Genomic DNA, 22,993 nt, shown 5'->3' with positions numbered 1-22,993 from the left:
CCAATTAAAAATATTGCCAGAGAAATATCAAAATATCTGTACATGGCCGATAATTACATAAGTAAATAATTAATTAAGTAATTAAGTAATTAAATAAATAAATAAATACTACCGGAAATATCAAATATCAGACAATACCGATAATTACATAAATAAAAAAATTAAAAACAAGCAAACAAACAAATAAACAAACAAACAAACAAATAAATAAATACATAAAGCCAGAAATATCCAATATCTGTCAATAACAATTAAATAAATACATAAAATATCTGCATAGATAGATAGATAGATACTATAGATAGAAAGACATACATACAGACAGACAGACAGATAGATAGATAGATAGATAGATAGATAGATAGATAGATAGATAGATAGATAGATAGATAGATAGATAGATAGATAGATAGATAGATAGATAGATAGATAGATAGATAGATAGATAGATAGATAGATAGATAGATAGATAGATAGATATAGATTGATTGATTATCGGTTCAACAATGCAGACTCTTAGCAAACATCTTTACTGGGATCCAGTAAACCAGCATCTGCTGTCCAAATCAAACCTGGCCAAATGGTTTCAAAGATGCATCGCTATGTGGTTGCTAGGTGGTTGCTATGTGATTGTTTACCATTTTCACCAAATGCTCTCCAAAACAAAACAACGAATCCTAAACCAACATCAGCACAATCTTATTTCATCTCACAAAGGAGCAAATGTTTCCTCAGAGCCAGTTTGTTCTGTTTCATGTGTGGCGGCAGAGTTAAGTATTTGTGCGCGTGTGGGTCACAGATAATTAGGATGCGGCTATAAATAGTGCATGGCAGAAGCATATTCAGAGCCATTAAAGAACGACACGATGAACTGAAGGAGAACGAGACTCGACGTGTCCAGAACACACTGAGAATCAAAAACACCTGCGATTACAGGGACATCATTTAAGTTCAACTAGACAGCATGCTAGTATTCTCTATAGAGAGAGTCCATATCGCCAGATAAATATCAAGTATATGCCAATAAAGATCGTAAAACAAAGAAATAAAAAATATCTGAAATATCATTATTGTAAAATATTGCCGATTTTTTTTTTATAACCGATACAATTAGCATTTAATATATGCCCAATAACCGATATGCAGAATTGATATTTGTGCATTAATGGTTTTAAATGCGTATCTGAAATGCAGCGACCTCTAAAGGCCAAATAAAACCATCACTGACGGCTCGTGGAGTTTGTTTTGACACACGAGGCTGCGCTGCACTTCAGATACGTATTTAAAACAGAAGGTATGTTATGCATTACATTACCGTACGTGTTTTCATATTATTATACAGTACAAAAGCGCCCTCTAGAGGCCAAATAAAACCATCACTGACGCCTCGTGGAGTTTGTTTTGACACGAGGCTGCGCTGCACTTCAGATACGGATTTAAAACAGACTATATGTTATACAGTACATTACCGTACGTGTTTTCATATCATTATACAGTACGAGAGCGCCCTCTAGAGGCCAAATAAAACCATCACTGACGCCTTGTGGAGTTTGTTTTGACTTGCGAGGCTGCGCTGCACTTCAGATACGGATTCAAAAAAGACGGTATGTTATACAGTACATTACCGTACATGTTTTCATATCATTATACAGTACGAGAGCGCCCTCTAGAGGCCAAATAAAATCATCACCGACGCCTCGTGGAGTTTGTTTTGACACGAGGCTGCGCTGCACTTCAGATACGTATTTAAAACAGACTACATGTTATACAGTACATTACCGTACATGTTTTCATATCATTTTACAGTACGAGAGCGCCCTCTAGAGGTCAAATAAAACCATCACTCACGCCTCTTGGAGTTTGTTTTGACACGCGAGGCTGCGCTGCACTTCAGATACGGATTTAAAACAGACAGTATGTTATACAGTACATTACCGTACGTGTTTTCATATCATTATACAGTACGAGAGCGCCCTCTAGAGGCCAAATAAAATCATCACTGACGCCTCGTGGAGTTTGTTTTGACACACGAGGCTGCGTTGCACTTCAGATGCGGATTTAAAACAGACGGTATGTTGTACAGTACATTACCGTACATGTTTTCATATCATTATACAGTACAAGAGCGTCCTCTAGAGGCCAAATAAAACCATCACTGACGCCTCGTGGAGTTTGTTTTGACACGCGAGGCTGCGCTGCACTTCAGATACGGATTTAAAACAGAAGGTATGTTATACAGTACATTACCGTACATGTTTTCATATCATTATACAGTACAAGAGCGCCCTCTAGAGGCCAAATAAAACCATCACTGACTCCTCATGGAGTTTGTTTTGACACACTGCGCTGCACTTCAGATCCGTATTTAAAACACACAGTATGTTATACAGCACACTACCGTACATGTTTTTATATCATTATACAGCAATTAATTTGTTGACTAGATGCTGTATTAGTGGAGAACAGCACCAAAGGGAACTGCAAACATGAACAGATCTCTCTATGCTTTTCTGGTGTTGCTGAAATATGGTGGCCAAAAAGCATAGGACTAAACTAATGTGAGATTGCTGGCGTCTTTATGTAGGAGAAACATCAGTAGACAAATTCTCCTATATCAATGTTTTAATATAGATCATTTAGGACTGGAGGCTAAAAACCCTTCTGATAACCTGTTTGAACACAATCATTATTTTTGCAATTCTATTTGGTGACAAAAAAATGGTCTTTCATTAATAACTGAAAAAAAAAATCGACTCAAGACTCAATGTGATTTTTCTGGAGCATCTCATGTAAAATTAAAGTCTCCATTTGGTCTTTCTGGGTCTCAGTACGTGCACTACACACAAACAGATGGACGTCTTTATGTTTCGTCTGTGTGTGAGCGTGTGTTTCCGCTGGCACAGAGTTGTGCATGTCATCACTTTAGACCAAAACGCCAACAAATCAGTGATGAACGTGAGGTCTGGGACTCAGGGGGGAGACAGACACGTCACATCAGTGCGATTACACTGAGAACACGGATCAGGAAAACAAACACCAACAACATCACACACATTAGTGATTGGGCGTTCATGAACGAGTCGTTTGTTTTGCTTCAGTCAAGTGACAAATGAACTAAAGACTATAAGAAGCTCAATGCTCTTTTGAGGTGAAATACTCATTTTTATTTCTCATAATTTATATTCAGCTTCATTATAATGATTTTTAATTGTGGAATGTGACTGAAATCAAATATCTCCCAATATGGTTAAAGAATAAATAAAAAAATTAATACATAAATACATTTTGCCCAAAATATTACATATCAGCCAATACTAATTCATAAATAACTAAATAAATAAATGCTTGAAATATCAGCCAATAAATAAATAAATATCTGGCAATACCTATTAAATAAAAACTTAAATAAATTTAGCTGGAAATAACAAATATCTGCCAACACCAATAAATACACCAATAAATAAATGAATAATTGAAGAAATAAATCACATATATCACCCAGTAACCGATATATATTGTTTATACCTGATTCAGTCATTCAAAAACATTTTGCGTCTGTCAAGCGACCAATAATGAACTGCATGAAAATGATTTTCTAATTCAGAATGTGATCAAAGATTGAACATATAAACATGTTCAGGCATATGAAAATGTAACATTTAACAAAATTACTTGAATAAAGATTAGTTGATTTTTTTAACGAGATTCAAAAATCAATCCGACTATTTACAAAATCCATTTAAATTGTGAAACCTGTTAATTAATCAGAAAAAGAACGTTATTCAGACTGATTTTTTAACAATGGAAAAGTGTGTGTTAAAGGGATACTTCACCGATTAGCATTAAGCTTTGTATCAGTAGAAACCCGGTAGTATTCTCGAGTGACCGTGCTTCCCTCCCTCATGTCCCCCTGAGACCAGAGATTTCTGTATTGTGTGTCTGGAAAAAAACCTCAGATGACACAAAAATCGTCATTTAGCTCATCAGAGGCTTTTCTGTCCAGAGGCGAGAGACTACAGCCAGTAGGAGGAGCTCGTCCCGCATGTCTTCAACCCGCCCATAGGGGGATCTCACGATAAAACGCTGTCTTTTCAGTTTCCAGTCGACTAGTAGCCTAGTTGTATCATTTCTCCCGACACTGCCCTCTGTAACCGGGAGGCGTGGCTTGGGAGTGTCCTCGTAGGGCAGCGAAGCAAGTGCATTCTGGGAGTTGTAGTCTTTCATCCATATGAGCCAAAAATAAATTTTCTGGCTTTTCTTAGTCTAGAAGGCACCAACTTCTAAAATAATTTCACATTTCTACTACATAAATGACCCAATTTAAATACACATTCATCTTTCCAGCGGTGAAATATCCCTTTAAAGAATGAAGTCAGGTGATCAAGAAAAGAGGGGAGGGGCTAAAAAAATACAATGGATTAGTTGATCAATTGGATTAAAAAAGCATTTTGCATTTAAAATGGTTTGTTCAAAAAGTTCTCAAGGACTAAAAATTAATTTACAGTTAAAATAAGTTTAAGTTACATAAAGAAATGTGTTTTGGCCTTAATGAATCTGTCTGAGAGAGTGAATGGCACAGCTCAGAGCTCGACGGAGGTCATTCTGTCACTTCCTCATGCACACACACAGATGAACAAATAAAAATGCCAAAGCAGCCTGTTTTTCACTGCATATGAGCTCTGGACTCGGACTAATTCAATCAAGCCTCTCTGAAAAGAGCTAAAAATACAGCCGTCAGCCTTTAAACGTCAGAAATAGCAGACCGGTGAATGCTCCGGCTCTTACAGCACAAACACATCAGGCCGTGAATCCGCCGCAGATTTGGGGAAGAGGATCGATATACCTCCCAATACTGTTGAAGAATAGAAATATTACATGATTTTGCCCTAAATATTACATATTTGCCAATACCAATTCATAAATAATAGAAATATTACATATCTGCCAATACCAATTCATAAATAAATAAATAAATAAATAAATAAATGCTAGAAATATCTGGCAATACAGATTAAATTAATTATTTTTTTACAGATTAAAAGAAATAAAATAAATTTTGCTGAATTTACAAATATCTGCCAATACCAATAAATACATGAATAAATAAATAAATAAATAAAATTTGCCCAAAATATTACATATATCAATTCATAAATAAATAAATGCTCCAAATATCTGGCAATACAGATTAAATTAATTAATTTTTACAGATTAAAAAATAAAATTAATTTAGCTGGATTTACAAATATCTGCCAATACCACTAAATACATGAATAAATAAATAAAATTTGCCCAAAATATTACATATATCAATTCATAAATAAATAAATGCTCCAAATATATGGCAATACAGATTAAATTAATTAATTTTTACAGATTAAAAAATAAAATAAATTTAGCTGGATTTACAAATATCTGCCAATACCACTAAATACATGAATAAATAAATAAAATTTGCCCAAAATATTACATATATCAATTCACAGATAAATAAATGCTCCAAATATCTGGCAATACGGATTAAAGAAAACCAGGGAGATTTGGCCGTTCAGCCTGTTACTGCTTACAAAGAGAGTCCTAGAATCAAACAAAGAATCTTCTCAGCTGGTTTTAAAACCGATCCACCTGGACGACACTCCTGATACGCCGTACAAACTCACCGTGTTTCTGGGTTCAGTCCCCAGACGCACAAAATGAGAACATGTAAGGAGGACGAGGGGAAAAAAGACAGAGAGAAAGAGACTGATACTATAAACACCTTCTGGACTGAATATAGTGATGACCTTCTGAAATCAGAACAGAAACACAGACTGTATGCATCGTGTTTAAGCGTGTTTTTATGTGTGAGAAAGGTTTATTTTACTGGCTAAACGTTGCATTTTAAAGCTTTAAAAACAATGGCTGTTTCAAACAGGTTTCCTGGACACTCCCCTCATCTGCCATTGGTCAACTAAACGGATAGCCCCGCCCCCAAACTCATGCCATTGGTTGAGTCAATAACTGTAGTTTCGGGCTGGTCGTAGATCTGAAAGCACTTTCAGTGGAATCAACTTACGAATGGTTTATTTATAGTTGCATATTGAGCTTGGATACAAGAAAGTATTTCAACATCCAAATAAAAAGACACTTCACCTTTTAACGCAAATTAGCAATTAAATGCATGCAGTTTTTGCCTATAACAGAGAGTTATTCTCTAAGAGCTGAAGAGAAACGATGATTTCTGTCCTTTTCCATGTAAACAAGGTCAGCGTGACCTCAAAAACTGAACACTCGTGATGATGAAGGCCAAAGCTACTCATCATAACACCGGTTACAAACGAGGTATATTTATTAAATCACTGTCATGCGTGAGAAGAAACCGTCTAGATGTGGTAAAACTTTCATTGCATTCATGGTAAACATTTTGCAAATACCTGGGGATCGAACCCAAGACCTCGGCGTTGCAAGCGTCAAACTTTACTGTAGAATACTAGAGATGTCATTGCAGTAAACAGAACAGCTACTCATTCATTATAGAGTAGTAGTAGATTACAACACAACTGTAATTAGTAGCAGACAAATGTGTGACTATGTCAGATTTGAGTTAGAGATATTAAAAAGTGTTATTTTTTTAAATATAGGTCACTTTTATGTCCCAGTGGATAATTTGTTTGTTTGTTTTTTATATAAAATTCACATTAAAACTGTCTTATAAACTTCTAAACATCAAATTCCTATTATCTGGAGATTTTTATTGTTTTACCCTCATCCAAGATCTTGAATTTCCTCAGCTGTACTTTTGTCAAATTATGCAAAAAAAAAAAGAGAACATTTTATTTAATTATGTGCATTTAGGCTACATAAAATACTATCTGTGAAATAGTCTCATCAAGACAGGGTTTTCTTATGCAAAAAAGTGTTTAAAATGTCATTTCCATCAAAATATGTGTTACTAAACAGTAACACAGTACATGATTTGAGGAAAATGTCTGAGTAAACATTTTTTTAAATGAAAATTATACATGTATGTTCACTGATGGACATTGTTACACACTTAAAAATAAAAATGTATAATAAAAAATGTTTACATTTTTTTTTGCCGTAATGCCAGAGAAGAGCCTTTTTTTGGTTCATCAAAGAACCTTTTAGTGAACAATTCTTTAAAGAAGTTCTTGTGTGAAGGACATTTTAAAAGAACCATTTTCCAATATAAAGAACCTTTTGTGATTCTTTAAATGAAAAAAAAGAAAGATCTGTCATTATTTACTCGCCCTCATGTTGCTCCAAACCCATAAGACTCTCTGTCCCTCCACTGACAGCTACGCAACTACCACTTTAATGCTTCAAAAAAGTTCATAAAGAGATCGTAAAACTAACATGCATGAATTGAACGGTTACTCAATTTTCTGAAGAAACTCAATCGCTTTATATGATGAACAGATTTAATTTAGGCTTTTATTCACATTTAAGACTTTTTGGGTGAACTATCCCTTTAAAGATTGTTCATGGATCCATAGATGCCAATAATGAAGCATTATTTGAGTCTACTGTAGTAAACAATTCTACTTAACTTGTGAGAGTGTTTGAGAATTTAAGTACCAGTAATTGAAAAAAACACCCTGTTTTGAAGTAAAATGAGATTTAATTTAGGCTTTTATTCACATTTAAGCATTTTTGGGGGAACTATCCCCTTTAAAGATTGTTCATGGATCCATAGATGCCAATAATGAACTACTATTTTTAAGAGTGTGCTGTAAACAAATTCACTTCACTTGTGAGAGTGTTTTAGAAGTATTTAAGTACCAATAAATGAAAAAACATCCTGTTTTTAAGTAAAATTAGATTTAATTCAGGCTTTTATTCACATTAAAGCATTTTTGGGTGAACTGTTCCCTTTAAAGATTGTTCATGTATCCACAGATGTCAATAGTATTTTTAAGAGTGTACTGTAGTAACCAAATTCACTTCACTTGTGAGAGTGTTTTAGGAGTATTTAAGAACCGATAATTGAGAAATCACCCTGTTTTGAAGTAAATGACATGCAACAGCAGTACAGTGATTTAAGAGTGTAAACATGACAGTACCTATGTGCTGATGTGCTCATATGTTCATATATGACTAATGCACCGGTCATGTATGCACTGCCAGCCTCAGTCACGCATCTCGTGTTCCTGCTCGCGGTTTGCGTGTGTTTCTGTGTCTCTGCGTCGCATTGAGCGGGTTCGCGTTGCGTGGGAGTCACGCGCACATAGAAACACGGATCTGAACCACGCACTTCACCCACATCAGCCCTGACAGACTGTAATTATGACACAGAATACCACAACACTCTCAGAGCCGCAGTACAACAGCATGCCAAAGTGCTGCAGTCAAACCACGCATGATAACACTCAAATAATAATAATAAATCGAAGGGAATCAGAAAAACGAGTCGTGTTTACTTACGCGTTCCGGAGACCAGGACGCGGTATAAAACACTCACATCCTCAAATGCACTGATGTATGTGAACCTCATCAACCCACCCGCGACAACAGCAACAGTTTCAGACTGGCGTCAGTGGAGACGATTCCGATGACTGACGCTAGTCACAGACACGCCCCTTCGTGGGATATTCACCAATCAGGAGACCAGTAGCTCGATGTGGTCGTGGAAATAATATAATATAATATAATATAATATAATATAATATAATATAATATAATATAATATAATATAATATAATATAATATAATATAATATAATATAATATAATATAATATAATAATGTAATGTAATGTGGGCTAATGTAATGTAATATAATATTATATTATAATATAGTAGCCTACTGTAATATAATATAATGTAATGCAATATAATGTAATGTCATATAATAACATTTATTTAGAGGTTTTCACATTTCAGTGAATTTAGATTTGTAAATGAATATATATGTATATACAGTAGGATCCTATATATAAACCTGTTTGTCAAATACAGTAAAAACAGTAATATTGTGAAATATTATTATAATTTAATATAACAGTTTTCTATGTGAATATTTGTTAAACTGTCATTTATTCCTGTGATCAAAGCTGAATTTTCATCATCATTACTCCAGTCTTCAGTGTCACATGATCCCTCAGAAATCAGTAGGCTATAATATGATGATTTGATGATCAAAAAACATGAAGGCCTACTATTATTATCATTAGTGTTCAATTCATATATTATATACATTTTTAAAAATGCATGAAAGCACTGGTTTATATTGGTTATGGATTGCCATAAATTTCACCTGTTCGTGTATTTGCGCCTTCAGATCAAATCACTCACACCACCTAGTGGATATATGAAGGACAGTGATTCTTTTCAAAGATGACAGACGGTTCAGATTGATAAAATAATTTGAAACATTTTCTAAAAAATAAAAAAAAAATACTTCTGTAGAAAAACAATGCATTTTCTGTAATTCACAGATGTGTACACCGGGACTGATTCTGGAATTAAAATAGTCTATAATAACTATTTTTAGTAAATGTTAGATTTTAAGAGTTTTAATCTACTTTCATTTCTGGCCTTTGACTGTGATGCTATTTTAAATCCAGTGTGTCTCAGCATCTGGTTTTGGAAGACAAAATAAATAAAATAAAAGACTGGAACCGTTCAGAATGGATTAGCCTGGATGAGCCTCAGTGGAACAGAAGCACTTCTGAAGTGGCGTTTAGGTGTTTCTACACAGGCTGTTACATGCATGAATGCATTTACACAGCACTTACAGCTGTGTGCTTTGATACTACGGGCTGAAGTGGGTCAAAAGTGTGGCATTTACGTCTTTACACAGAATTATGAGCAGTCTTAAAGGTAGGGGTAATTTCGCTAGCTTTGAAAGTATTTCTTTCTTACTTATGTTTACTTACAGTTTGTTTTATGCACCATTCTATGCATATAAGTTGTTGGAGAAAATATGTAAAATCATATAGGTATTTGAGCTGTTGTTGACGGTGAACATATAGCTACAAGTATTATGCGATTAAATCTCAACGTAATTAAAGTCCCCCTGTAGTCAATCATTTTATCCCATAAAATCATCTTTGATCACCAAAATTACATATTTCAATGTTTTTTCCTTGAAAAAAATTCTTCATGCCTTGAAATATTTTGAATGTAACTCGACACCCTCGCCTCATTTAGTATGCGCGGTTCTATGAATATGCAAATGAGCCCCGCCTCCACTCACTCACTCACTCAGCTCAGAGATCCACTGGTTGACGATCACACGATGATCTGATTGGTTACAAGGTAGTTTGTGACGTCAGAAACACCAGCGATTTCAAAGCGTGTTTTTGAGTTTTAAGGAGAAAATACTCAGCAATGGTGTTGACTTATGAATTTACACATGGTTTGTCTTAAAAAATATTATAAACACCACATAGACATATAAACAACATTAAAAACGGGATTTTCACCACAGGGGGACTTTAATATATCATAGACTAGAGTTAAGCTGTGACGTCACAATCAAGTTGAATTGTGGGTACAGTTACATAACGTAATCAGATACTTTTTCAAGTTAAACCATTACTTTTAAATTTACAACAAAATATCTGAGTTACTTTTTCAAATAAGTAATGCAACTTTGTTTTTCCATGTATTGACTGACAGCTCTCCTCCTCATGTTGAGAGAAATCAGGCGTCGTGTTCGCTGTGCAAACATGATCGTTATTGAATAGTTTTAGAATAAAAGTAAGTAGGCATTTACTCATCACATACACACACACACAAAAAAAGATTCAGTGTTACACAAAATTAATAAAAACAGTGAAATGCAATACCAGAATATTACCAAACCTGCATAAATGTTAAATTATAGCTATTAGCTACATACTATGCATTTAATCTCACTTTAGTAACCAGTGTCTTTGCTGCTGACCTTTGATAATAAAAATTAGCTAAAATGATTTTAGATAAACCACATTTGTGTTTCATTTTTAAAAAATGTTATTGAATGTTATGAACTTTCTTCTCCTGCATCCAATTCTTCTTCAATCCAGAATGGCAGAACAGCTAAACGTTTTTTTTTTTTTTTTTACTGCGCCCTAAACTGTACAGACATGAATTTATATTTTTTTCAGCATGAGGCTTATTCATTTCAGTTTTGGTGAGAAAGAGTGTTAAAACACAATAAGCAAGCCCAGCCAAGAAAAATTAATGCATAAAAAAGTACTTTTTTAGGGAGTAACCCAATATTTTAATGCAGATGATTATGTTCTTTTGAATAGCTCATGGAAATGAGCATCTTGACCTTCACAACCCAATTGACTTAAAGTCAATGATTAGTTGTTTCTACATCAAGTGTACAACAAGCCCTAGTTTACCTTATATCTTATAATGTCAAAGAGATACACACCACAACTACATCTGATAAACCACAATCGACATGAGTGCAATACTGAGAAATACAACAAACAGAACAATACAACAACTTATAAATCAACTTATAATAAAATAGTTGACACACAAACACACAAAATTAGGCTATGTGAAATCTTAGACAGACAAAAGTCACACACAGACACACACACACACACACACACACACACACACACACACACACACACACACACACACACACACAATTTCAATGTTATTATATAGCCTATTTTAGTACTCAGTCTTTATTAACTGAAAGGCAAAACGCGTCAGAATGGGACCTGTAATGAACATGTTATTATTTATAGGCAAACTGTAATGATTGGCTAAATATTAGATTAATAGTAAAAAACTCAATGAAAGGCTTTCACAATGTCCAGCAGAATAAACGTGTGCGTATGAGAAAGCGAGCGAGCGCGCAGCGCTGGTCTGGTTCTGCGCATGCGCAGTTTTGACCCCAAACATGGCGACAGAGAGCTGTGAAAAGTGCTGAATTCTGACTACATTTCGACAAATTTGCGAAGGTTGGTCGACATTTCTACACTTATTTTATTTTCTTGCATACGTAATGCGCTTGATCGTTATGCCAGATTACAAATAAGGGCCTTTTTAAAGTCTATATGTGATGATTTAGGCGTTTGTTTTGCCTGATGTTCAACTCTTTCTGTGCCAGTGGCGATTATTCATGTTGTTATATCAGAAGTATTTGTGGATCCGAGCGAGACTGATAAAATAACGTGTGTTTGTTTTGTGTTTCGTTGCTTATGATCATTATGATGTTGATGATGTGTATGATCAGTGGTGTGTCGTCATCGCTGATGACGTTTCCTTTATTTCAGATGTCAATCTCAGGCGTATGTAAACACTCAGATAGCGATCTTTAAATCTCAGATACATTATTTATCTTATTTTAATATCAGTAGTGGATATATCTTCTTACTTTCACAGTTCACACAACAGATAACATTTACAAAGTTTACGCTAACATGCTGTGCTGAAAAGAACGACAGAATTTACCATGTTTTTACTATGGTATTCTTTGAATTATCTAGAAGTACCATATAAATGCCTTGAAAAATAAATAATCATTCAATACTAGGTTATAAATTAGATTATTTTAGTGTCATGGTTCTGGCTCAGTAAATACTTTTTTACATTCATTCTGTTCATTGTTTTTAATTTAGGCTATGTGGTTCTGATACTAAATATTTTCATACTTAATAACTGTTATCTGTATGATAGGCCTACATGTTTATGTGAAACATTATTTCAATACTTGAACGAGTATTTGACAATGAGTGTATTTGTTACTAAGTTATTACTACACATAGGGATGCTCCAAAATGGAAAAATTTGGCCGATACCGATAATTCTTTATATTTTATAAACGATAATCGGTATATTGGCCGATAATATTCATCTGAAGTATCTCAGCTGAAGAAAATATTCTGTTATTTATGTGCTTTAACATATCGGCCTAATTTTCTAATCGGGTCGATAACTGTAACATTAAAAATGAACATACATCGGCTGATATTTGTTATTATTTGTTACTAATTACTATATACAATAATAAAATATAGGCTATTCAGTATAGCATGCATGCAATAATAAAATGTTATATGTTATACTATTATTTGTAATTAAAACAAAATGTTATTGCTTATATATATATATTTTTTTTTACATATAATAATAATAATGAAATATATGTTTACAAATTATAAAAGTATTAATCCTTGTTAAAGTTGTTCTGTATTATTAATGTTTTTGTTTTTCAAAATGTAGCGTAATTATGTTTTTGTGTCAAAAATAAACCATTAGAGATCACATTTTTCATAATTTATTGTGAAAAAACATAGAAATTAATAATAAATGAACTATACAAACAGTGTAAGAAACTTTCACAATCTTCATCTTGTTATTTTTTCGTGACAGTGACGGCAAATGCAAAGTTACCATGTTTTTATCATAGTAAAAATAACTAGTAGCTGTGAGTTTTTAGTGGTTAATAGATTAAACATTGGTTCGTAGATTCAACATTTAATTTAGTAACATCACTGTAAAATGTTCATGTTATCTATGTGAGATAATGGGCTTGTGCAGATGTTTGTTTGTGATGTAAATTTCTCTTTAGTATTTTGTCTGTGTGTCAGAGCTGTAATTAATATTCTGTTCAGGTGGAGGTTGTTTGTGTTGAATATAATACTCATTTGGTCTCATGTTCAAAGATGGAGAGCGCTTCTGATGGAGAACACACAGAGAGAGAGAGAGAGAGAGAGGTATTGTTTCTCACTGAGGCAGGAACACGTGCTGTATGATGCAAACTGCTTGAAATCAAACATGGAAATAAAAAAAAGGAGTGCTGAGACCGTGTTTGTTTTTTGTGAATGATGAAAAGCTAGAGAAAGTCAGATAAGCCCCGCCCACCACACCCAATGATATCTGCATCAGCCAATAAGCCCCGCCCACCACACCCAATGATATCTGCATCAGCCAATAAGCCCCGACCACCACACCCAATGACACCTGCATCAGCCAATAAACCACGCCCACCACACCCAACGACACCTGCATCAGCCAATAAGCCCCGCCCACCACACATATGACACCTGCATCAGCCAATAAGCCCCACCCACCACACATATGACACCTGCATCAGCCAATAAGCCCTACCCACCTGTCTGTCACTTTTTAGCCGCGGGTGATTGGAACAAACCATTTTAGTAAAGCAGTTCTCTAAAATGAAATGATTAAACAAAGCTTTTGTTTTTGAATAATTTCTGGATGCTGTCGGGTGAATAAGAGGGCAGATCTGGCTGCTGGAATGTTATGATTATGGATGAAATGTTTCAGGAATGGGATGCCTTAGGGAATGCTGGGATATGTTATGATAAACACTCTTTGTAGGCGAGTCGGAGAGAGGTTTGTTCATCTCTGTAACTTGTGCTTTATTTAGTTATAATGTTAATAGTAATTTTAATGTTAATTACTTTATATTTAATGTAATTCAATATAATAATGTGTATGTAATTTGCTTTATGTTCAATATTTAATAAATTATTTATAAAATTGCAACAACAAAAAAATTGATTAATTGATTAAAAATATTTGATGTCAAATCTAATTAATGTATTAAGTAGTGCTAAGATTAATAAGTTAAAAACATTTTAAGATTTTGCACACAGTGGATCTCTCAAGTGTCTTTGTAATTTGTTCATAAAACTATTTTTACTGTAATTTTACATCAAATTCAATTCTAAATATTGGACAGTTTTACTCAAACTGATGTGGTGAATTGAATTTTCAGATGACATTCAAACTAAACAATTTTTAATGTAAATTGTTACATGCAGTTTTTGTTTGAATGATTTACAGATGATTTTTGTTAGTTTTAGGTGCTGTTTAAATGATTCTTCTCAAAATATTTAAACAAATGATCAACAGAATAATTGATTATTAAAAACGTTGCAGGAATATAATGACTCCTTATGTTAGGGTTAGGAGCTTTTTATCTGATTTTTGTCCAGTTAATCAAAATAAATCAGATAAATCAACAAACGTTTTGCAGTTCTATATTTTTGTTTTTCCACAAACTATCATTTGACAGTAAGTTCCTCATCCTGATGCAAAACAGCTGAAATAAGTCTGTGTCAGACTAATATGTTAGTCATTTTGCCTATTGATTTGTTTATCAACAAATAGTTTATTCTTTATTATAGTTAAATTACTATTTACATATAATAAAAGCAGAACGAGGTTCTTGGTAATTTGTGTGTAAAAGTATTTTTTGATTGTAAATGTGACATTTGAAATTTTTCCTAACTTTTGGACATTGCCATTTTACATACATTTCTGCAGTGAAATGTATGTATTTTTTTAATGTAAATTGTTCCAATAAATCCATTCACAGTTTGTGTTCGAATGAAGGATAAAGTGCTTTGTTTTTATGTAGCCTACACTAATAAAAATTTAACAAATGTCATTTTTTTTCTACATTAAAAACAAGAATTTAGGCAAGAATAAAAAAACAGAAAATTCTATATTAGTACTCAATTCAATCTTGTAGAAATTAAAGCTTTAACTTATATGTATATTTTACTTGGAATTGTTTATGTTGAGTAAGTTATAAAATGAAGTAAAACCCACGTAACTCTCTGATACTGGTGTTCCCATCATGCACTGGGGCATGAATAATTAATAAGGTTGCATTTTCACTATTTATTAGTTGTATTTACACTGTTTAATTGTTACTTTTGTGGTTTTGTGACATCTGGAGTTCATTTTCTACTCAAAATGACCCAATCATACTTAAAAACTATGATTGTTGTCTTACAAAGCGTAACAAGACATTTTTAAAAGTAACTTTAAGTAACACTTTAAAAGCACGGCTTAATTCAGTTCTAACATTGTTTGAGGAAAATTTACAAAGAGTGAGGAAAATGTACTTGACACAAGAGTAAAAACAGTATTTCAAAGTAAAAACTTCAAATGAATAAGTAGAAATTACTCAACAAACTCTCAATGTACTTATTCTCTTTGTTAATTTTTTTACATGACTTAGTTTAGTAGATGTGAAATTTACTTAAAATACGAGTACAAAAACTTGCAAAAGAAAAATTAAGTCAATTTTACTTGTTTTCTCTCAGTGTAATTTTCGTTTGAGGGTAAATCCTAAATCAAATACTATCCTGAGAGCGTCATGTTCAGTGTCTTAACAAAACTCATGAATCTCACAAACTTTGTCAAGTCCAGTGACTAGTTCTTCTCCAGAAGTCTTTAAATTTGCTTGTAAAATGACTTTTCCCCAACATTGGAGCTTGTGATTTTGAGAAAGCATTTAAACTTCATCTGGTTTTATTAACTCTGACTGAGGGACTCAAACAAAACACTGCAAACTCTTTCCTTTTGTCTGTCCGAGACAGTGTTATTTTAGGATCATTGATAAACTATTATTATAGTTTTTGTTAATATTTTTAATTAGATTTTTTTTCTTCCTTTTTAAAGTTTTAGTAATTTTGTTGTGTCTATAGTTTTTATTTAAGTTTAAGTTTATTTGAGTTTTAGTTATTTTAGTACTTCAAGTTAAACTATATGAAAATGATAAATGTGGCCTGAAATAAAATAAGTTTAAGTTTTTCTATTTTATTTCAGGTAATTTTTGTTTTATTTGAAGTAATGAAAATGTAATTTATAGTGTTATTATATTTGTATTAATGTTTTAAATGTTATGTTATTTTCAAATGTACTGTTTTCATGTGAATTTTGTTCTTGTTGTGTTTTTGCCACTTTTATTAGTTTTTTAATGTCTATCTCTATAGTTTTTTTTAAAGTTGTAGTTTTAGTTTTAATTGTAGTTTATTTAGTTTTAGTTATATTACTTTTTATAAATTTTATTTATTTGAAGTAATGAAAAGGTTATTTTAATATCATACTATTATTATATTTTATTATTAATATTTGTAATTTTATTTTTATATGTAGTTTTCAGGTGAATTTAAGTTAAATTTATAGTCAACTTTGTAGTGAGTTTTTTTTCTCTTTTTTTAATTTAATTTAATTTAATTTTATTTATTTTAGTACTTTAACTAAACAAAAATTAGAAATGCTGCCTTGGCCAGCTAGCTGTAATCAAATAAGTTTAAGTTTGTTTTAATAAATATTTTATTTAATTTCAGTTAGTGTTTATTTAGTTTGAAGGTTTGAGAGTGTTTTTAATGGATTTGGTTTTAGTTTAGAGAGACGGCGGCTGCTCCTGAACAGAAACAGTGATTCTTCTGTGGCCTGAGACTCAGGAGTGAAACCTCTCACGACATTAGTGAAGAGTCTGAGTGAAAGAGAGCGATTATGCCGGCAGAAAGAGCAAATGAACGACAGAACGAGAAGCTCACATGAGACCAAAGCGGAATGAACTCTTAATTGCTTGACATAAATAAGGAACTCATTTGTTCTGTCTATAATTGTCTGCCGGCATGTGGATTCAATTTCTAATCTAATAAGACACTTGATTATCGTCATATTCATGTCAGGAACGATCCGCTGGTGTTCGCTCAGTTCGGGAGATTCATTTCTTTGCTTTAGACAGGAAGAGTGTGTTTGTGTGCTGTGGGAAGTTTCGCTCTTGAACAAGACTGCATTCAGCAGAGAGTGTGTGTGTGTGTGTGTGTGTGTGTGTGTTTCATGTCTCATGTCTCATTCGAGGGAAGCTTGACGCTCACACTCATGAAACTGAGAATCTGCAAGATCTTAATCTTTTACCTGATAAAAAGAGGAACATAAAAATGGCATTTGGTTAATTATGCATTTTTACTAAAGATTAAGTTGTGGCCAAAAGTGACATCTGAAGTGGATTTTTGTTTTAATGAACCTAAAAGTTTGATTAAACCATCAAAATATGAGGTATTAATCTGACAAAATTATTTGCAACAAAATTACTGCTACAAGTTATTTTACTTATACAAAAACAAAAAGCTCATAGGAAAAAGCATTTGACAGCATAATCAGTTATTAAAATTTGGTTGGTTCTGTCTTGATTTTGAATGCAGTCATAATTTCTTATGTCTTCATTGTCACATGATACTTCAGAAATCAGTCTAATATGGAAACAGCATTTATTTGAAATAGAATCTTTTGTAATGTTATAATTATCTTTATTGTCACTTTTGATCAGTTTTAATGCGACCTTGCTCAATAAATTGATGATTTTTTAATATATTTTTTTAATCTTACCCCAAATGTATGAATGGTCATTTATAATGGTGTCTACCTAAATATGAAACAGCATATTTCAACATTGATAATAATCATAAATGTTTCTTGAGCATCAAATCATCATATTAGAATGATTTCTGAAGGATCATGTGACACTGAAGACAGGAGTAATGATGCTGAAAATTCAGCTTTGATCACAGGAATAAATTACACTTTACTATATATTCACATAGAAAACAGCTGTTTTACATTAGAATAATATTTCACAATTATACTGTATTTTTGATTGAATAAATGCACAAAGATGTCCATTTGACAAATCTGCATGTGTTTGTGTGTCTCTCTCAGGTCGAGCGCTCGGATCTCTTCAGGAATCTCACCAGAGTTAATGGTCAACATGGGCCGAACGCTACTGAAAGGTAAAATACACACACACATTTATTTGCTTGGTCAGTATCATTGTGGGTTTTGGTTCTTCTGCTGTTGTCGGCTGTAAGGACCTTTGCAATAACTGAAATCATGTGGCGAAGTGATATGGAGCTGTAATGCGGTCAAGACCTGGAACTACTTTAGCCGTGCGTTTCCCTAAAAATAATTGCACACCTTAAACGTTCGTCAGCCAATCAGATTCAAGCATTCAACAGTCACGTAGTATAACTAATGATAATCTCAGGGACTGTTTATGTGCTTTATTTAATGTTAAAAGCGTGTAATGTGACTCTGAATATCATTTAGTTTTGAGGCTGTAAAAGCAACAATGGATAATTCACCTCAGATCTTGAAATTAAACAAATGGAAACAAGAACGTTCAAACTGTGAACAAACAAGTGTATTCTTTGACAAAGATTGTTTTAGTAACTCAGTAGCCTGTGTATTTGAATAATGTTTAAATGGTGTAATATTTGTGAATTTGATTATGTAGCTGCTTATCCATTTTCTTGCGAGTGCCGTCAAGATTACTCTCTGGTGCTGCGAGACTCCGCCCATACACTGTTCTGATTGGCTGACTCTGCCCACACACTGTTCTGATTGACTGACTCCGCCCAGACGCTGTTCTGATTGGCTGACTCCGCCCACATGCTGTTCTGATTGGCTGACTCCGCCCATACACTGTTCTGATTGGCTGACTCCGCCCACACACTGTTCTGATTGTCTGACTCCGCCCAGACGCTGTTCTGATTGGCTGACTCCGCCCACACGCTGTTCTGATTGGCTGACTCCGCCCACACGCTGTTCTGATTGGCTGACTCCGCCCAGACGCTGTTCTGATTGGCTGACTCCGCCCAGACGCTGTTCTGATTGGCTGACTCCGTCCAGACGCTGTTCTGATTGGCTGACTCCGCCCACACACTGTTCTGATTGGCTGACTCCGCCCACACGCTGTTCTGATTGGCTGACTCCGCCCAGACGCTGATCTGATTGTCTGACTCCGCCCACACACTGTTCTGATTGTCTGACTCCGCCCACACGCTGTTCTGATTGGCTGTGGGTTTTGATTGATTTTGACGCATCTCGTAGTCGCGTCTAGTGTGGACAGACAGATTATTTGTCGCTGGAATCTTATCGCATCGCGTCTGGTTAGGACACGGTGTTTGTCTCCATCTATTGGCGAAATAATGTATGTAACTTCTGTTGCTGTTCACGGTCAGGGTGGGACTATTTTTTCCAGTGGAAGGAAGACTTTTAGTGATTTTACTTCATGAGAGTTGCATTGATGCATGTTTTTTGGCTTTAATATTTGTATTGTGTGGTAACCGTTTTATAAAAGCACAGCCTCCAGTACCGTATTGCTTACTTAATAAATGAGACCTCACTGTAAAGTGTTACCTCACCCTGAAAACAACTCAACACTTACATTTCAAGAAGAGTATAATCAGAAATGTTCTTCGTGACATTGGTGTCGTTCCTCTGCAGATCACAAAGACAGTAAGAAGGATAAAGCGGGCAGGAGCATGTCTCTCACAGGTCCTGGACCCGTCAAAGGTAACGACACACACACACACACACACACACACACTCTGAGTCTGACCTGGGATCAGCATAGAGACAATCTAAAAAACAATCCAACCGTCTCCATTGACTTTGTATTGCGTAAAAAAATGACAGGAAGCTTCTCGCAATACAAAGTCAACGGAGACGTTCTGTGATGATGATGATGATGATGATGTGTGTGTTTCTCTGCTGCAGTGACCGAGTCCTTCTCGTGGGAGGAGTATTTAAAGGAGACCTCATCAGTCCCCGCCCCCCCCAGCTGCTTCAGACAGGTCAGAGTGACATCACTGGCCCTTTCAAAGACACGTCTCTGTTCGTTCTGTACTAGAAATCTCATTAACCCTATAAAGCCTACTTTAGGACACACATAGGACTGATAAACGTCATTGAATTGCACATGATCTCCTAATTAGTGATGCATTAAAATATATGAACATTTTGGCCAATACCGATAACCGATAATTCTTTATATTTGAAAGCCGATAACCGATATATTGGCCGATAAATCTAAATCCATTTTTTATATAATTTTTGAGAGCCTGATTACAAAAACAAAAGTCTCATCATTAAAATCCATGTCCAAAACACACAATTAAAATGTTCTCATTATATTTTATGAAGCTGATATAACAGACATGTTGCACTTTACTGTATTTTCCTTTCTGATGTTATTTCAATCATATTTTAAGCAATTTAAACCCATCATGTTGAACAGTGCACATCTAAAGTGTCTCAGCTGAAGGAAATAATACATTATTTATCAGCTTTAATATATATCGGCCTAATTTTCTTATTGGGCCGATAACGATAACATTAAAATGACCATATGCTGGCCGACATATATCGTGCATCTCTATCTCTTCCAGTCCTTCTGTCGTCTGATTGATAGTTTAGACTTTTTTTAGTATAATTGTACAAACATCCACATTCAGCTCGTGTCTTTATGCTGCGAAATCTTTAGATTTTTATAAATTAAATGTCAGAATAACCTTTATATTAAGTAATATTTCAAGATGAACTTACTGGACTGAAGCAACTTCGGTTTACGTGATTATTCATACATTGTTTTTTAAAAAAAATATGAAATACATAAAATATGATCATAAGGCTTTTAAGGAAGGTTTATTTGTTCATCTCTCAATCATCATTGCACTGCATTACATTATATGTTTTAAAACTACAGAGCTTTGATCATAAAACTAAGCATTTAAATATCTTAAGAAATTATTGGTAGATATTTATATTTATATGCATTTTATTGTTATACTGTTATAAAGATCTAATTGATTTACATTACAAGCATCAGAATTTCATCATTTCACGTCCATATTAATATCAGCATCTGCAGCAAATAGCATATTATTGCTCATTTTGGGCTTATGAATAAAACTAAGCAGATGTTTCCTTCATATTCTAATTATATCATACTAAATGAGCCATAAAAGCCTGATGTTTCCAACATGATGCTCAACTAAAAACACATATGCAAACCTTTTTATAGAATAAAAAAAATTAATTGTGTACAGGCTCAACAAACTGTTTCAAAAATGAGATTTTTCGGTCAATTTCTTCATAAATGTCAGGCTTTATAGGGTTAATTCTCTTTGGATGTTAATGTTGAGTTTGTTGGTTATCCAGACACTGTTTTTTATATGTTTCCAACATGATGCTCAACAAAAAAAAACACATATGCAAACTTTTTTATAGAATTGTTTAATATTTTGTGTAAAGGCTGTTTCAAAATGCGATTTTTTTCGGTCAATAACTTTATAAATGTCAGGCTTTACAGGGTTAATTCTCTTTGGATGTTAATATTGAGTGTTCATTATCCAGACATTGTTTTTTATGTTTCCAACATGACGCTGAACTAAACAGTGCAACAGTGTAATTACAAATGTATATTTTGTATAAAGGCGGTTTCAAAAATCAGATTTTTTCTGTCAATTTCTTCATAAATGTCAGGCTTTACAGGGTTAATTCTCTTTGGATGTTAATGTTGAGTTGGTTGATTATTCAGACACAGTGTTTTTAGATGTTTCCAACATGATGTTCAACTGAAAAACACATATGCAAACCTTTTTTAATAGAATTTTTTCAATATTTTTTTGTAAAGGATGTTTCAAAAATCAGATTTTTTCGGTCAATTTCTTCATATATGTCAGGCTTTATAGGGTTAATTCTCTTTGGATGTTAACGTTGAGTTTGTTGATCATCCAGACACAGTCACTGACAGCTAAAAAAACACAAATGCAAACCTATTTTATATAATTTTTTAATATTTTGTGTAAAGGCTGTTTCAAAAATGCGATAAACGTCAGGTTAATTAAAATCCAAACCCCTCTTTCGGATGTTAACGTTGAGTTTGTGTCCTCAGTCTCAGTTTCCTCCCTCAAACGACTTCAAGGCGGGGATGAAGCTGGAGGCCCGGGACCCTCGTAACTCCACCTCCACCTGCATCGCCACGGTGATGGGCTTGATGGGCGTGAGGCTCCGCCTACGTCTGGACGGCAGCGACAACACCAACGACTTCTGGCGATTGGTCGACTCCGCCGATATCCAGCCAATCGGAACCTGCGAGAAGAACGGAGACATGCTGCAACCGCCACTGGGTACGGGTGATGTCACTTCCCTTCCACGGCGGATCACAGTAGAGTTAATGTTTAATATGAGACCAACACGAGGGCAAATAAAACTGCTGATTTGACTACGTATCATTTCCATAAGGCTATTTTTGGAGGGACAGTCCGTCTCATGTCATTACCAAAGCTTAATAACTCTCCAGTGTCATTTGAGTATCATTACTATACTATTAATATTTTAAACTAGTTTGTATTATATTTTACATTTTCATTTGAGTTAAAGTTGTTGTAATTTTGTTTAATTATGTCTATGTAGGTTTTA

The 22,993-nt window shown here is 34.0% G+C and overlaps 2 protein-coding genes across 5 annotated transcripts in view; one reads left to right on the top strand and one right to left on the bottom strand.

The window, feature by feature from the left end:
- The window catches only part of LOC308703376 (cyclin-dependent kinase-like 5), a 71,132-nt gene extending 62,633 nt beyond the window's left edge, over nucleotides 1–8,499 (bottom strand). For both annotated transcript variants that reach the window (XM_081386812.1, XM_081386813.1), the window contains exon 1: nucleotides 8,425–8,499. The gene's annotated coding sequence lies outside the window, so the exon portion shown is untranslated. The remainder of the gene's footprint in view (nucleotides 1–8,424) is intronic.
- A 3,343-nt stretch (nucleotides 8,500–11,842) lies between these two features.
- LOC308703378 (polycomb protein SCMH1) overlaps nucleotides 11,843–22,993 on the top strand; it is a 47,047-nt gene continuing 35,896 nt past the window's right edge. For 2 of the 3 annotated variants that reach the window (XM_081386816.1, XM_081386815.1), the window contains exons 1-6: nucleotides 11,862–11,913; nucleotides 13,621–13,671; nucleotides 18,449–18,519; nucleotides 20,015–20,083; nucleotides 20,288–20,364; nucleotides 22,467–22,701. In XM_081386816.1, the coding sequence (XP_081242942.1) occupies nucleotides 13,637–13,671; nucleotides 18,449–18,519; nucleotides 20,015–20,083; nucleotides 20,288–20,364; nucleotides 22,467–22,701 (487 nt within the window). In that variant the 5' untranslated portion in view covers nucleotides 11,862–11,913; nucleotides 13,621–13,636. Of the gene's footprint in view, nucleotides 11,914–13,620; nucleotides 13,672–18,448; nucleotides 18,520–20,014; nucleotides 20,084–20,287; nucleotides 20,365–22,466; nucleotides 22,702–22,993 lie in introns of all 3 variants that reach the window. The other variant, XM_081386817.1, reaches the window with a different exon arrangement.

The sequence above is a fragment of the Scardinius erythrophthalmus genome (genome assembly GCF_964197995.2).
Source record: "Scardinius erythrophthalmus genome assembly, chromosome: 15".
In the NCBI taxonomy this organism is placed as follows: Eukaryota; Metazoa; Chordata; class Actinopteri; order Cypriniformes; family Leuciscidae; genus Scardinius; species Scardinius erythrophthalmus.
The sequence above is the reverse complement of the archived record's forward strand: the minus strand, read 5'-3'. Positions and strand labels throughout refer to the sequence as shown.